The 17,185-nt window shown below is 40.1% G+C and overlaps 1 protein-coding gene across 4 annotated transcripts in view; it reads right to left on the bottom strand.

Annotated features, from left to right (window-relative positions):
* Positions 1–17,185, bottom strand: part of INPP4B (inositol polyphosphate-4-phosphatase type II B) — a 563,252-nt gene that overhangs the window by 6,020 nt on the left and 540,047 nt on the right. The window contains exon 26 of one of the 4 annotated variants that reach the window (XM_045992567.1): positions 16–1,413. The exons of 2 other annotated variants lie outside the window; for them this stretch is intronic. In XM_045992567.1, the coding sequence (XP_045848523.1) occupies positions 1,242–1,413 (172 nt within the window). In that variant the 3' untranslated portion in view covers positions 16–1,241. One more of the 4 variants, XM_045992584.1, reaches the window with a different exon arrangement.

Below are 17,185 nucleotides of genomic sequence, written 5' to 3'. Positions count from 1 at the left end.
TACAACTTCATGAAACACAGAATAAATAAATATGCTTTATTTGTTCAATGCAGAGTTGCGGCAACAGTCCAAGTAAAAATAACAAAGATTCAACTCTACATTTTTTTTTTCCACAAATGATGATACATCTTACAAAGTTAAATCCTAGGCCAGGCCCAATACCGTTATTGCCCTCGGAAAGTGATGATTCAAGTCTCTTTGCTCTTAACAGATATTTAAGGTTTAATAAACTCTTTAAATATAATTTTCTCCACAATACAGCTTCACTTTAGTCTCATAAATATATCTGCCTTTTTTTTAAATAACTTTTCCACAAATTAACTTCTCAGTCTCTTTAAAACACATTAAAATCTACATGTAGCCCTAAGGATGCAGGTTCTAAGAATAAGGCATTTAATTGATTAAGTCTGGCCCTATAGATTTTTAAAGGAAAATTTCATCTCTATTTTACTTCATTATTTTAGCTGTGCAACGAAGAGAAGAATGGCTTTCCCAACAGCCTGGTCCAAGTCTCTGCTTTATAAAGGAAGGGGGCTTGTGCACAGACAGTACAAAAGTCACAGGTGCTGAAAATGACGTGTGGGACACGAACAAGACCTGGTTAAAAAGAATAGAAAAGTACTCCGAGAGCCAAATCAACCCAAACAATAGTTACAAACAGGTTAATTTAATTACAAAACATAAAGAGCCACTCTCTCCTTAAAATTGCATGACAGTGAAGGGTCAATTGAAGCCAAGAACTAACATAACTCACAGGTTAAGGAATCAAACAGAAGGTTCTATCAGCGGACGGCAACAAGATATTAGCACAGTGAAAATCAAGTCTGGAACCTCCCACGTCTCTAAGACTTGTCTCAGGGTTTCAGCGCATTGTGCCAATTCATTCTTAATTGTTTTTGATAAACTGAATGGGAAGAGAAACGGGAGGTGCAGAACTTCAAGCTTTCAGGATTCTGTTCTTTGTCTTATTCCAAAGACAGTAATTTAAAAATTCTTTTGAGCTAGTTAACAGTGGGAAATACTTTTCCATGAACAAAAGAGCAAAATAATTCCGTTAATGCATAGTACTTCTTTTTGTAGATTTTTAGGAAAAACAAACAAAACACTTACAATTCAAACATTTGGTTTGTTTTTTTTTGTTAAATTCTGTGAATCTGAAAATGTAGAAATATTACAGCATCGCCCCCCGTAATTTAAAGTCCATTGTCATTTGTAGAAAAGAAAGGAATACAACATAAAAGTTATTGGTATTTGGCTAAGAGTAACGCAAGACTTAGAATAAGCCACACAACTAGCAGGTGTGAGCTGACAAGCAGCAAGGCGACAGGATAGAAGTGTCGAGAAGTTGGCTTGTTGTCAGTTAGACAGCCTGTTTCGGGATCATCGGATTCATTCAGTGCTCCCTGGGTTTGTCTGCTGTTAAACAGGGGTGGGGAGGGGGAGTCAGGGGAGAAAAGAAAATAGTATATAGCATTCACACAGGAAAGAAACTCAACCTTAAATATCCTGAAATACAACACATTATGTTACATAACACAGCTGTTTCAGATGGAGTTTTTATGCTAAACAGCCCCAAAAGCATCCCGTGCATCTTTTTCTTCCTGTACTACATTGACAACTGCATTAAAAAAAAAAAAAAAAGGAGATTCCTTTTGCTTTTTGTGTGAGAGGGAACAGAGAGACACTAAGATGGTATTCACGTGGGCTGAATGTGTATGTACCAGGAAGAGTCAATCACATCAGCATAACAGCACCAATCAATAAGACTCCATGAATAAAACTAAAATATGGATCAACCCATAAAAAATAATCTGACAAATACATTTTTTGGAAAATGAAATGAGAAACACAGAATGTAGTGAAGCAAACAGACATTCCTGGCACCTTGAAACACGCCACCTATTGTCACTATACTGCATAATGCATTTACAGTTATAAAAATGATCTATGGAAATGGTTTGGTGTTTAAAATGAATGATACACCCGACATGTCATCCTTGCCAGCCATACGATTCATTGAACAAACCCGACTCAGCACCCTTCTGTTAGTTCGGCTCATGAACTATGTGTTCCGCTGCTCATCGTACTTAGATGAGGCCGAATCTATCTCCAAGGGACTCCTGATCTGAAAAGAGATCCGTATCTGCAGAGCGACTCTTCGGAAAAGAAAAGATTTTCTGTGCACGTGAAAAACGGTCATTGGTAAAAGCGGCAGCCGTTGTGGCACGTCTGAAATCTGCCATGCTCATGTGAGTCGAAAATGAAAATTCTAGGTTCTGTTTCATCAGTTGTCAGGATTATCAGAATTTCAGTCACACTCGGGTGTCAAGGCGTGGTTTGATCTTGATGAGCTCCTCCAGGTTCTGAGGCAGAAAACCGGTTGTTACTCAGTCTCAGGAAGAGTGCCGTGGGGACCCGCCCCGAGCTTCCAGGGACCCCCTTCAACCAGATGCGGTCCCTGAGAACCTCCCACACAGGCACTCTTGATGAGGCATTTCACCGCGTCACTGGCCACACGGGCAGCAGCGGTGAAAACTACTTTGAGCATCTGTCTGACTTAGTTTAAAGCATTCGTTCAGTCATGTTGTGCTGTGCTCTGCTGTTTCCTTGTTCTTTGGGAAGATCTAAGGACTCTGGAGCCAGTGACAATGTTAAATAGCAGCATCTCTGAATAAAACACATGGTTTATTGAGCAAGAGGAGAGTTATTCTGGACTTGCATAATTCCCACTGTCAACCGTATGAGGGACCTGGTTGCCTGTTCAGCATTCTACGGCACATTAGGTAGGAAATAGGCAGTAGGTTTTATTATATTTAATTTAATTTTTATTTATTTATTTTTTAAAGATTTTATTTATTTATTTGACATAGAAAGACACAGGGAGAGAGGGAACACAAGCAGGGGGAGTGAGAGAGGGAGAAGCAGGCTTCCCGCTGAGCAGGGAGCCTGATGTGGGGCTCGATTCCAGGACGCTAAGATCATGACCTGAGCTGAAGGCAGACGCTTAAGGACTGAGCCCCAGGTGCCCCTAGGCAGTAGTTTTTGTAGTATTTTTGTGATTAGGAAAAGCTTCCTTGCCTAATATTATTTCTCTGATATCACTACCATTCCCTCCTGTCCAGTTTTAAGGTAAAAGTTATCTGTAGCAAATCTTAACTTTGTTGAAACCTTGTTGCCTCTCCAGTGTTCCCTGTTAGGAGACAAGTGTAGTCTCCTGGATGAACCCTACCTCTCTGTCATCTATCTATCAATCATATTATAAATATTATATTCTGATTACAAATTTAGGTTAAATAGTAACCACGATCAATCAATGTAATAGTATAGAAACACCCTCTCCCTCTGGAACTGCCTGTATAAAGACTCTGGCTAAGGAGTACACTACTGGCCAAAAAGTAAGTTGAAAGGATTTTGTGAAGTCCTTAATCCAAATACAGGAGAATAATTTATACTAGATTTAAAAACAAAAACAAAAACAAAGCAAAACAAAGAAACCTGCCAGAGCACATTTCACATTTTCCAGTCTGTTTGCTGAATTTGCCTTAGAAGTGAAAATTACTAAATTAAAAGGTTGTGGTTTTTGTTTTGTTTCTGGATAGATAGTTTTATAATTGAATTACTTTATTGTTTACTGACTTCCTTCTCTGGAGATTAGAATAATACATGAAAAAAGGCCTCACACATAATACTTCCATTATTCAGCTAGAATCAAAAGCCGCGTGGTGGGGGTGGCTGCCACGGAACGTAAGGCTCGAGGCCCGGACGATGTCGCAATGTGGGCACGGGTGCTCGCGGGGCTGTCTCATTCTTTCTACTAAGGATTGCACAGATGGTCATTTCTTCATAAGCACAAATGAGTTTTTAAGCACTCTGCAAGGGTAAACTGCAAAGGATGTGTTGAGTAATGATATTAGGAATTTCCTCACCAGCAGATTATGAAAAACAACTAATTAGTGGCTGCCTTGCAAGGTGTCCTGACCAACCAGAGTCGCTCACTTTAGCCATCATTGGTAGATCGCCATGGAAAAAATTACCATGTTGCCGCCACTGAAAATGTGACATGATCAATCATTTAAGGGCAGTTACTGAAGCTGCAGGATAGAAAATGATTTTTTTCTTCTTTATAGACCTGTCAAAGCCATCCCTTAAAAACAAGTAAAAAGAAATGTCTCACTTTTAAATACATCACTGCTACCTGAGGAAACATTTCCTTAAATAAAACCCAATGTCCATGACTTGATGATATTCGTGTTTTTCCCCCTCTTTTCTGTGGGTGGCTAGGGTGTATGGTGGATGACATGTCCCCCAAGGCAGGTACCCTCTCAAACCACCCAGATCGCTAAAAACAAAACCAAGAGTCTTCCTGTCTTCCCCTGCTGGGTAATCATTCATGAAGAGTTGTGCTATTTGGTACTTTATTCGTTTAACTGTTAGAGCTCTTCCAGCTCTCCCAAAGGAAAATTCCCAATTAATACTAAATTGAAAAACATTTTTTCTGACCAGAAAGCTGATTTCCTCCTGTGCTAAAATGAGATCACTTCACATTTAATTACATCCAAGTTGGGGGCTGTGGGCACACCATCTTGAAATTATGAGCTAAGATTTTAGAGCCAATATTTTATAGAGCTTTATTTGACTCCACAATCATCAGATAAATCAATCTTAATAGAGCACCATGTTTCGGGCCCTGGATTGCTGAGTTGTGTCAGATTTTAAGCCTGTTGATCTGTGTAAAAATGAATATAATGTAGGACTCTTTGAGATGGGTACAGAAATCATAGAATCATAGATTCTCAGGACTAAAAGTGACTTCAGAAAATCTTCAAGTTGAACTTCATATTTTACAGATGAGAAACTAAATCTGAAGGCCTTGCCAATGCTTTACAATAACAATTGCAGGGAAAGGATCCTGAGAAGGTAGTTAGCCTGCTTTGCAGCTTGCTTATATGGTAGTCCAATAAAATAAGAGGAGAAAGAATTCTTGTGTCAATTTAGAGCAAGGTCCTGAAATTTAAAACTCAAAATACTCTTAAATGTCAAATTACCAAAGCTTTCCAAACATTTAATTCATAACTAGAATATTAGAAGTATATTTCTAGGACTATTTAAGTACAGGGAACATTTTGATAAAACAATGTCAGAGGTGGGATAATTTCTGGTGGCCTAGAAGAAAGATTAGCCTTTGTGGCCACTGCATCACTGGCCATGTTTAAGATGGTTTCTTCATTCTAACTGGATTTCAGAATCTAATTCAAAATATATTATAGGAAAATCCCCTAATTGAAGAAATTACTCAGAATATGTAAGACCTTGTCACTCCTTTGAATGTCTGGGTCATAGAGTGTTTCTGGTCTTCTTGGACAAGTTTGGTATAAAAGAAAGAGCAGTATTAAGCAAAACACAACCCCAAGGAAGCAGGAGTCCTCCCCATAGGACATTGCATGCATTTCTGAACAGGACATGTTCTGAGGAGGGGGAGTTGCTATGAATGAGAGGATACCAGAGCCTAATAACCAGGACGTGATGGTGAGCTGAGGAACCCGTCTTATCAGAGAAGAAGATGGAAGACATTGAGCATCAGAAGTGCTCCACTGGCTTAGAGAAGAGGAAAAAATCAAGAGGTTGATTTCAGAGACTCAGTTTTTCTAGTGTAAAGTCTGGGCTACCTTGGGAAGCAAAGAGAGTTTGTTGGAAGTAAAGAAAAAGATCTCCCATGCATCATGTCCTACCCTGTGAAGGCAGCTTTCTAGACGTTACCTGGTTTATTTCTTACAAACAGCCAAACTGGTTGGTGTTATTATCTCCAAGGGCCCACAAGGGTCACAAAACTTGTTCAAGAGGCAGATGGGGGATTTTTATCCCTGTCTGTCTAGTGGAAAAATCATATTCCTCTCACTTTATGACTGGGTTCCTTCAAGGACAAGGTTTCTTGTTCCCTCTGAAGCTGGCAGCTGTGATTTCTTGCTAGTTATTACATTACTTTAAGTGACTTCTAAAATTACTTTCATCTCTACCTTCCTGTGATTCTTTGATTCTATTCAAACACAACGGCAGCACTCTGGAGGTGCATGTTTTTTTCTGCTAACAGCATAGGTGACGGTTCAATAAGAACTAGTTGAGGCAGGGAGCAAAAACCAAAGAACGCCAAGCATGCTGACGCTGTGTTCGGTCTCTAAAGGTATTACTCATTCTTACCTATTTTCAGAATTTAAAAAAAAAATGTGACTTATTTGACTATTTTGATTTAATTTCTCCCTGGTATCACTTTTTGTATTCTTCTTCCACTTCACTCTTTTAGTTTTTATAAAGTGTCCAGAAAACAGGAATAGCGTCTTATCAGAAGAAGCGAGGCTCGACGGAGTGACACTTTCAGAGAGCATCTAAACGTTGCTTTGAAGAGACAGAAAGTACATATGTCCAGAAATGCAACTCAAGGAAATATAGGAAAGTGGCTTGGTATCAAGTCTAAATATGTTTTATGTTAATTTGGGGGGCTCAAACTCTTGACCCTGAGATCAAGATGTGAGCTGAAATCAGAAGTTGGATGCTTTAACCGACCGAGCCACTCAGAGGTTCATGAAGAAAAAAAGAAAGGAGGGGGACATAATGAGTAGAAAGTATAATTGCTTCCATCAGATGATTATCAGAGAACTGATTCCAGCTTTGATCTTAGAATTTTAGAAAGAAGAATATTTGGATGAGATCCAGAAAGAAATATCATAAATGATTAAAGGACTAAAGAAAAAAGCTTATAAGGAGGTATTTAAGGTTAATTTTATTTGGATAAGACAAGACTAATATGCAATGTGATCGCTGTATTTACATGTATGTAAGACAGTAGTAAAATCATTTTTGAGGTATTATTTTGTGTTCTCTTACATGTTAGGCTGTAAACTAAAGCATGTGTCCCAGGAATTTTAGCAGTGCTGGAAGTGAGAGCTGCCAGAACTAAGTAGACCCACCCTTCCTTAATCTCATGACAGAGAAAATGTGAGGTGGCCAATGAGGGGGAAAAGGAAGGATCTTTGAAGGTGGGGAGAGAAAAGAGAGGCAGAGGGAGAAGGAAAGGGACATATAAAGACAGAGAGCACTAATTGGGAAGAAGACAAAAGGGCAAAGTTTGGTGTGGGGGGAGTGAAGCCTTCTGCATGGGTGCCTGGGGACAAAGGACAACCAGAGGGGGAGGGAAGCCGGATGCACCCAGGCCAGCTGGTCCCCAGTCCTGTCACTGGTCTTGTCAAAGATTCCCTTATCTTGAGTTTGGCTTGGATGCAATGAAACAAAGAGGCATGAAGTCACCACAATGAATAGGAAATGGGCACATCGGTGGCTAATGACTGATATAGACAAGTTCTAGAAGTTTCAGTGCAAGGTAAGACCTGTGGCAAGAGAAAGGCTCAAAATAACAGAGACTGACTTTCCATCAGTCTGGCTGGATAGGAACCGAAATGGAGAATGACATTTGTTTAAAGAAATTTCTTTAAAAGAAACAAAACAAAAACACATTTCATCTTATGTACCTTAGTGGGCAGATAAATAAGGAAATTCTACAAAGAAATAAGTACACAGATGTAAATATAGACCCATAACTCATTTTCTATTTCCCTTGCAACTTAACTAGTTTTTCTTTGTACAGGAATGCCAACAAGATGATTTAGCTTTAATTGCTTCGGAATAACAGTCAGAAGAAAGGAAACCAGTCCCTAAAACACATTCTGTGAGTATGCTTGCTCCTTTGGTACTTGAAAATATAAACAACCACTGTCTCACTGCTCTAGTTTGCCACTCTCCTAGAGTTCGGGATAATTTTTACCCCCAAGTTAAGAGAAAATTAACATGCCCCAAATAAGCACCAGACCAGGAATCACGAGGTAAATCGACTGCAAGCTAGCTTCCCTGGTGGAGCTGGGGGCCTGGTAGAGCAGACGGCCTGACTCCAGGGGTGGCCCTTAAGCTCTCAAATAAAAATCAAAGTCCATATATACCGAAAAATTATAGCCGATGTTATTCTGAAAGTAGCCTGGAAAATGTAGCAGCTAGCGGTAGCAACAAATAAATACCAGGACTTGCGTAAAAGTAAAGAAAATCAGTTCAGCTCTCTCCTTACCTAACTGGTTAAACTTCTACTTCTCTAAAAGAGAATGTTAGGGGCACCTGGGTGGCTCAGTCGTTAAGCGTCTGCCTTTGGCTCAGGTCAGGATCCCAGGGTCCTGGGATCCAGTCCCACATGGGGCTCCCTGCTCAGCAGGAAGCCTACGTCTCCCTGTCCCACTCCCCCGGCTTGTGTTCCCTCTCTGGCTATGTCTTTCTCTGTCAAATAAATAGATACAATCTTTAAGAATAAATAACTAAAAGGGAATGTTAACATCTACCCAATCAGATCATTACGAGATGATGCAAAGGCACTTACACATTTGCAAGAGTGAAAATCAGTAAACTCAAAATTCTGCCTTGCCCCTCATGCTAAATTTCAGCCCTTGTGCAGACACTGAGTTCCTGGACAAGACATGCTACAACTTAGTTCCAGCTCTTTCTCCTCCCCTTCTTGCCAATGTTGAGGTGCCCCAGGATTTAGGACGGCGTGCTTTACTTTCCTATACTGTAGAAACGTTTCCTAAGGGATTTCAGCTAGTCCCTTGACTATCCCACTATCCCACCATTATTTTGCTGACAAATCTGAAATCTCTGTAGTTTAGACCTCTTCTCTGGATCACAGACACAAATAGTACATCTTCACTTGGGTGCCAACAAACATTCTAAGATTATAAAGGGGGGGGGCAGAATCTGCCGCTCCCAAATATGCCACATTGGAAAAGGATTACCTTGAGCTAAAGGCACTTAAAACACAGCATGTGCGGGGCGCCTGGGTGGCTCAGTGGTTAAAGCCTCTGCCTTCGGCTCAGGTCATGATCCCAGGGTCCTGGGATCGAGCCCCGCATCGGGCTCTCTGCTCAGCGGGGAGCCTGTTTCCTCCCTTCTCTCTCTCTCTGCCTGCCTCTCTACCTACTTGTGATCTGTCAAATAAAAAAATAAAATCTTTAAAAAAAAAAAAAACAAAAACAAAAACAAAAAAACACAGCATGTGCAAGAGGGACGCCCTGACCTTTTCTTTTCTTCTCCAGAACAGGAATAAAACTCCCATGGGGAAGTCGCCCTTCACTTACGAGGAGAAGCAAACATTCTTATTGCAGGAGATGGGGAGTCAATGCTCGCTTTTCTCTACAGAGAATTCTGTGCAACAGACCTAAGGGAAATCATTCTTCTCTTCCTTTAACTTACCCCCCCACCCATATTTTAGCTACTTTCCCACAATTTCCTCTCTTTCTTTAGTCTAGTATAAAAACATCTAGGTTTTGACACTTCATTGGATTCATTTTTTGGTGAAGCTTTCCACGTACATGTGAAATCTGTATGCTTTTCTGTTTGTCTTAGGGCAATTTAATTCCAGGCCCAGCCAGAGACTCTAAGAGGGTAGAGGAAAAGTTTTGCCTCTCACGGTTTCAAGGCCAAAGCTTCTGTCTACCTCTTCCGCCACCATACCAAATCAGCCCCTTCTCTTCCTTCTCAGCACAGTAAACGACCCTCACCTACTCTCAGACATTCATGGTCAGCATCTCAGATTGCCCAGATTCTTCTGCTTCCTGTAAAACACCCCACCTCCATCCATCAACCAGTGAGACCAGTTCACACCATCTTCACTGCACAGCCTGACTGATCCACTGTGGCCTGTGGCCTTGCTCTTGTATTAACAGAAGCATTTTTCCTGCCTTCACTACTCTGACTTCACTATTAAGTTTCACTAAATCCTGGTCTATCCATTTACGCATATGGCAAGCAAAACCAATGCACTCTTCTACTTGCTTTCTATTTTTTTTTAAGATTTTATTTATTTATCTGACAGAGAGAGATCACAGGTAGGCAGAGCAGCAGGCAGAGAATGGGGGGTGGGGGAGCAGGCTCCCCGCTGAGCAGAGAGCCCGACTGACTCAGAGCTCAATCCCAGGACCCCGAGACCATGACCTGAGCTGAAGGCAGAGGCTCAACCCACTCTAGTTGCTTTCTAAGAACATTTCCCGGACAACGTTAGAGAATGAAAATCCAGCTGCATCCTAGCTGCCCACAGCTCATCAAAATAGCAGCGGAGCTTACTTAGCCATCTACAGGGAGGTGGAACTATTTTTTGCTGTTCAGCCCTGAGACGGAAGCTCCTGAATCTCAAGGAGGAAGATCAGCTACATCCTTCTGCTCCATACTCTGTTCTGGGTTTCGATCCCCTCCCACCACTGTTGGTGCCATGGTATCATGGTCAGCTGAATGAATGCTGTCAACCTTTCTCAGAGATGGTGCCCTGCTTTTGGGCTTCCTTGTTGCATCTGAAATGGACAGAGTTGAGTACGAACCAACTCAACATCCTAGTGTCATGCATTCCCAAACGTTCACTTTGGCCCACTCTCCAAAAGAATCCACTCAGTTTTTGTCCCGGTACTGTTCGAGAGCTTGTCATCTTCTCTAGAAGGATAGGTTCTCTCTCTTTTCCCACCTTCCAGTCTTTTCCCATTTTTATTTCCCAGTTTTCCCTTTACTCTCACCATCTCCTGCACATGGTATAACAGTGTGAAGCTGTAATTTATGTTATTAACTCTTAAAAGTGAAGGCTTATGAAAATCCTAGGAAAAGAGAGTAAGATACATTTGAGAATCTTAGAATTTAGTTTCTGGATACAAGCACATGGTAAAAACCAATACAACTTACATAACTTTGAAAAAGGCAGAATATAAAATATGAAATACACCAAGGACAAATAACCTCAAGGTATAACTAAAAATAGTTTACACATATTATCTTTAATCCCTGCTACCGAGATCCAAAAGTCAGGGACAACATCTTAGAAAAAGACTTTTGTGATGGACAGTTCGGATGAATAGAATTTCAAGGGCTAGAAATTAGGTGAGATTGGGTGAATGTAAATTACAAGAAAAGGTGTGAAAATGAGAATGTCAGGTGCATTTGGGAATGACCCATAGTCTGCTTTGGTTATAATAATGGTACAAGAAGGCAGGGAAACTGAATTAAAAGAAAATTAATCTCTTTTTTGTTACTTACTTATTTTAGGCATTGCTAAAATAAACAACTAGTTTGCTGTAAGAAATTCAGCTACAGTGTTTTGAAAAAAGATGGGGCCATTTCACAAATGTTTGTGATTGACAGCAAAAACTTAGACCTTATTCTCTAGAAGGTGGGTGGGTTACTGAGCAGCAGGGTGGCGAGATTAGCTATGTGTCGTAGGGCAGCAGGGGGCAGCAGCAGAAGGAGGGTTTGAGCCAGGACTGCAGCAGGGATGGGATAAACTAGAGATAAGGAGGAACCCAATTAGGAGGCTATTCAATAGTCAAGGGGAGAAATGATGAGGGCTTGGGCTTGGGAGTGAAGGGGAAGGGTGAAGAGTTGCAGAGTCTAAAACAAAAATAATAAGGAAAAATAGGATATATTTAAGAGTTCAGATAGGGAAAGATCAAGGAGAGGAAGAGTTAATAAAATAAGGTTATAGGGGAAAACGCATTCTACTTAAATATACTATATTTGACACAAGACTTTAGTTAAATACGTGTCATGAAAGACAGCTCTCGACTGTATCTAGATTATGTAGTTCTATACCCTAAGTTTGGAACTTTCCTGAAAGACATGGGCTAATTTGATAAAGCCACCCACGTGGAGAGTATATGATGAGTAGAGACGAGAATTGAGGACAAAACTATGCGGAATGACTGTTTTTGAAAAGCCCATGAGAAAGGAGGCGGAATAGACAGCAACACAGAAAACAGTCACAGAATCAAAGAAAAAAACAAGGTGTAATCAATGAGTCGAATCTGCAGCAGACGCAAGGAGGTTGCAAAGTAAATAAAGGTCACCAGATTCAATAATTATGTGGCTTGTAGTCTTTGACTTTCAGTAGAATTTTCAGAGCAGAAATTAGTTTACAAATAATGAACGAATGAGTAGTGAAGCATGGAAGGCACCATTCTATTCTATTTCAACTATGTCCGGAGCCTTGTCAGTGGAAAGAAGAAGGAAGTCAGCACAGAGTCTCAAAGGGTCAATAGGATTAATGAAACTGCTAGGATTTGTGAGGTAGGTATGCTTGGATGAACAAAGGAAAAAGGAAATAGGGAGATTCAAGAATATGGGATAGTTGGCTATCTTTTTCAGAAAAAAAAAAAAAAAAAAAGTGGATACTTATGGGCTGAGGACTAGCCACAAAATAGGCAGCTTTCACTGTTTATCAAAAAGTCCTAAAACAAAGTCCATACTAAGTTGGGGTCCACTAGCTTCAAAACATTCCCTGATTCATCTGAACATGGACTTGAAGATAAATGTGTCCAGGTGCTAGAGGAGGGGGATAGGGGGAAGTAACCAAATTAGAAGCTTCATCTCTATTTTGTGACACAACCAGAAATTTTTGCAATATATTCTCATTGGTTTAGCAAGCAAATAAAGCCAAGATGAAATTTCTAATCCTCTAACAATCTGTGTCCCAATAAATTAGAACATCTATGCTACTGATCATGTGTTTGGAGTAGCATCTTTGCATATACTTTTGAAGCTCATTGTCATTTGGTCCCAAGGGTTCACACTTTACATTCACATATAGATTCCAAAATAGCATGTATTTCTGCTCAACTGACTCTTTCTTCACAAGGTTATGTGGAAGGAAGCCTCCGTATGATTGTACAAACATAAGCACTACCAATCTGAAGCCTTTTATCCATATAAATGACGATCAAAGTGATTATGCTAGAATGCATTATTCTCCTCCCTTTTTAATATCTAATCCTGTTAATGACTTTTAGTTATCTGGATTTTGTGTCCAGCATATGACTCCTGATTCTGGTCATTGGGAAGTTCTTCTAACTGGCTTCCTAGAACTTCACCATTTATTTGGGGTTGATAAATGATCTTAAAAGATGTTCAGCCAGGGGTGTTTGGGTGGCTCAGTCGGTTGAGCATCTGACTCTCGATTGCCCCTCAGTTCACGATCTCAGGGTGGTTGAGATCAAACCCAGTGTCATTTTCCACGCTCAGCGTGGAGTCTGCTTGAAAATCTCTTTCTCTCTCCCCCACTGTCCCCACCTCATGCTCTAAATAAATAAATAAATAAATAAATAAATAAAATCTTAAAGAAAAGATATTCTGCTGTTTTCTACTGACCAGAGACTTACTTCCTCCTGTTTTTCTGTTTAGTACCGAGTATTTCTTTTTCCTTTTTAAAATGATATTGTTCCAGTGTCAGTTCTAGTCACTTGACTATGGATCTCGATTAACTTCCCTTTTTGATCTGTACCCCTCAGTCCCTCTAGTGATATAGAACATAATCTCAGGAAAATAACATTTCCTAAGATATCTGTGATGAAATAAGTTGAGGGAATGCTGGCTTAAAAACTCAAAGACAGGGTGCCTGGGTGGCTCAGTGGGTTAAGCCGCTGCCTTCGGCTCAGGTCATGATCTCAGGGTCCTGGAATCGAGTCCCGCATCGGGCTCTCTGCTCCACGGGGAGCCTGCTTCCCCTCATTCTCTCTCTGCCTGCCTCTCTGCCTACTTGTGATCTCTCTCTGCCAAATAAAGAAATAAAATCTTTAAAAAAAAAACCTCAAAGACATACGTTTATTTACTTATTTCTTTACTTATGAAAGACTCTTAAGTATTGACTTTGTGCCTTGAATAGTGTGAACTGACTACAGTCTAAGAGGATTAGAAAAGAGGGGGCACTGTTGTAGGAAAAGTTGATTAATCTTGAAATGACAGAGGCCCCTAAACTTCAGGCTATAAAATTTTGGCATCTATGCAGCAGGGAGAGACATAATCAGTGCTGAACTTCAGGAAGTAGACCAGAAGGCAAGAGATTAGGGAAAAGAGAAGAATTAAGAGATTACTGCAGAGGTCTGGGTGAAAAGTTACAAGGGTCTGGAGTAAAGCAGAAGAAATACAAATGCATGAGAGACCATCTCTGAAACAGAGGGGGTGAAGTGAATCAACGTCCTAGGGAAACTGCCTTATGTGAATTATAACAGAGGTAGCCATTATAAATCATAAGATCCAGGAGACAGTATTTGATCTTAGATCAATTTTCCCCCTTCTCTGTCCTCTTTTATAACTACACCAACACAGATAATCAGGCTAAGTCTGAGGACTCATCATTTCTGACACTTGCAACAATTTTTTACAGTAATTCTTGAAACAGCTGTGTTGTTTGCCAAATAGATGGCTATCTGGGAGGGTACAAAATATCACTCACAGCCAACTGTGGTAATTGCTTACAGTTAACTTTTTGATTAAAATTAAAAAAAAATGTGTCAGTAGTTTCATTATAGTAGGACCAAGAGAATATTTAGGACACAATAGGTTTTTGTTTTTTGGTTTTTTTCCTGTCCATTTGGTTCATGCTTTGTTGCACTTCGGTCAGAAATCAAACTCTGTATCGACTCTCTTCTGTTCAACTGAGTAAGACACAAAGACACAGACCTTAGAAAAAGACTATTTTTCCCCTCTTATTTTTGTCTTTTTTAGGGTCCCTCTAATTTGCTTACTGTTTTTCCTCAACTCAGATTGTTGGAGCCTAAAGGGGCCTTAGAGATCACCGGGTCCAACCCCTTCATTTTTCAGATGAGAAAGCAGAGGCCTCCAGAGGGAGACAAGGATCTCATTAGTAGTCCATGGGGTGTAGAGCTGGGATTGTGGGCAGAACAATTAGATTGATGATATTCTTCAGCTCTCACACAATGAGACAGAACTTCTCAGTCTCCATCTCTAATAGGAAGGAGTCACTTTCTCACTCCTCGGATTTTTGTGAGGACATGGTGTCCAGCACATTCCTATATAGAAATGTTCTCAGGGTTGGGAGGAAGTGGAGCTGAATACCATGCGTATGATTCGTTCTGATCTTTCTGTTCCTCAACAATCCCTATGGCATTTCAGTTCCTTTTTCTAGACTAATATGGTGCAGAATTAAACTTTCTCAATCTATCTCTACAGCTGCTATTTTTCCAACTTATAAACCATTGAGAATTCCAGGAAGAAAATTAAGGAATGGGTTCATATAATTCCGATTCATAAAATCATAAGCTAAGCTTATAGAATGTTAGTAAGAAAAGTTACCATTTATCAAATACAAATCATTTTACAAAGGCTAGTCACCTCGTGCTAATGATCTTCAACCTTCATACTACTACTATAAGGGGAGTACAAAGACTCATTTTGCAAAAGGGAAAACTCAGAAATATCCAAGATTACATCAGCAATAAGAGGTAGAGATAGTTTGAATCTCATTCTTTCTGACTCCTATGTTTGTGGTCTTAATTGCTATACTTTTTTCCCTACATTCTACCCTGGATAAGAAACTATGGAGGGTATCTGCATACAGGGCCTTAAAGTCTACGAAGGATAGCTCAACATACTCAGAATAATTAGAGAAAGAGATATAATATTTGCCATAAATGAAAGAAGTTTTCAAATCTAAAGAGTTTTCAGTGTGATCTTGGGCTTAGGGTGACTCTATGTCCTATCATGCCCAGGACAGCTCTGGTTTATGCCTGTTGCCCCAGCAGGACTCAGGTGGATGGAAGGAGGGTTAGAGTGCACAGTACTAAAAAGAAAGAAAAAGAAGAAAGAAGCAAGGATATGTGGTGCTTTCCATGTTTCTGTGCTGTTACATGTGTGCTGAATAAGCATGTAGTGACATGTATTTACATAGGAGAAAGGTGAGAGGATGAGTGGGAGAAATAGGGCATAGTCTGACAAGGAGATGAAATGAAACTACAAGATATATGATTCTACATGATATACTTGGGTTTTAGAATGATCAGTTTAAAAATACTCTGCGCGGGGGGGAAATGCTTGGTGGCTCAGTCAGTTAAACATCTGACTCTTGATCTCAGCTCAGGTCTTGATTTCAAGGTTGTGAGTTCAAGCCCTGTGTTGGGCTCCCTGCTGGACGTAGATCCTACTTAAAAAAACATGAAGGAGATTATGCTGAGTGAAATAAGTCAAGCAGAAAGAGTCAATTATCATATGGTTTCACTTACTTGTGGAGCGTAAGGAATAACATGGAGGACATTAGGAGAAGGAAAGGAAAAGTGAATTGGGGGAAATCAGAGGGGGAGACAAACTATGAGAGACTGTGGACTCTGAGAAACAAACTGAGCGTTTTGGAGGGGAGGGGTGTCGGGGGTTGGGTGAGCCTGGTGATGGGTATTAAGGATGGCACATATTGTAGGAGCACTGGGTGTGATGCATAAACAATGAATTTTAGAACACTAATTAGAACTCTAATTTGCTTACTGTTTTTCCTCAACTCAGATTGTTGGAGCCTAAAGGGGCCTTAGAGATCACCAGGTCCAACCCCTTCATTTTTCAGATGAGAAAGCAGAGGCCTCCAGAGGGAGACAAGGATCTCATTAGTAGTCCATGGGGTGTAAAGCTGGGATTGTGGGCAGAACAATTAGATTGATGATATTCTTCAGCTCTCACACAATGAGACAGAACTTCTCAGTCTCCATCTCTAATAGGAAGGAGTCACTTTCTCACTCCTCGGATTTTATACATTGTATAAAATTAAATTAAATTATACACACATAAAATTAAATTAAAAAAATGATACTTTGCAGGATGGACTGAAGAAGAAAGACTGGAAACAGAAAAGTCAGTGAAGAGGATATTGAAATAATTAAGGTGTGAGGCAAATAACACAGCATCAGCACGACAGAGAGAACTTGTCAAAGCCAAAGACACCTTGGAGGGAAGAAATGACAGAGCTCCAGTCAACAGACAAGGAATTAAGACTTGCCTAATTATTTTTGACTATGTTGGCCCCCAACTAGTAGACACTATGATCATGGACAGTGACAGAAAAATAGAAATTGCCTTAATGCACTCATGAAGCTTTGGAGCTAGATGACAAAAAAACTGAAATAATGGTACATGCTACCAAAAAGGTTTTACAGTAGTTAAAAAAAAAAAAAAAAAAAAGTCATGGCAGAAGTGTATCATATGTCACAGAAAAATACAGGCAACCTAAAAACTGCTGTCATATGCAATTTAACTTCAGCAAAAACGTATCACACCATAATGAATGAATTGTGCTAACTCAGTTTTGTTGGTTTTATTTCATTTGTCCACTTGTTTTGATTTATAG

Source organism: Meles meles, chromosome 2 (genome assembly GCF_922984935.1).
Source record: "Meles meles chromosome 2, mMelMel3.1 paternal haplotype, whole genome shotgun sequence".
NCBI lineage: Eukaryota > Metazoa > Chordata > Mammalia > Carnivora > Mustelidae > Meles > Meles meles.
The sequence above is the reverse complement of the archived record's forward strand: the minus strand, read 5'-3'. Positions and strand labels throughout refer to the sequence as shown.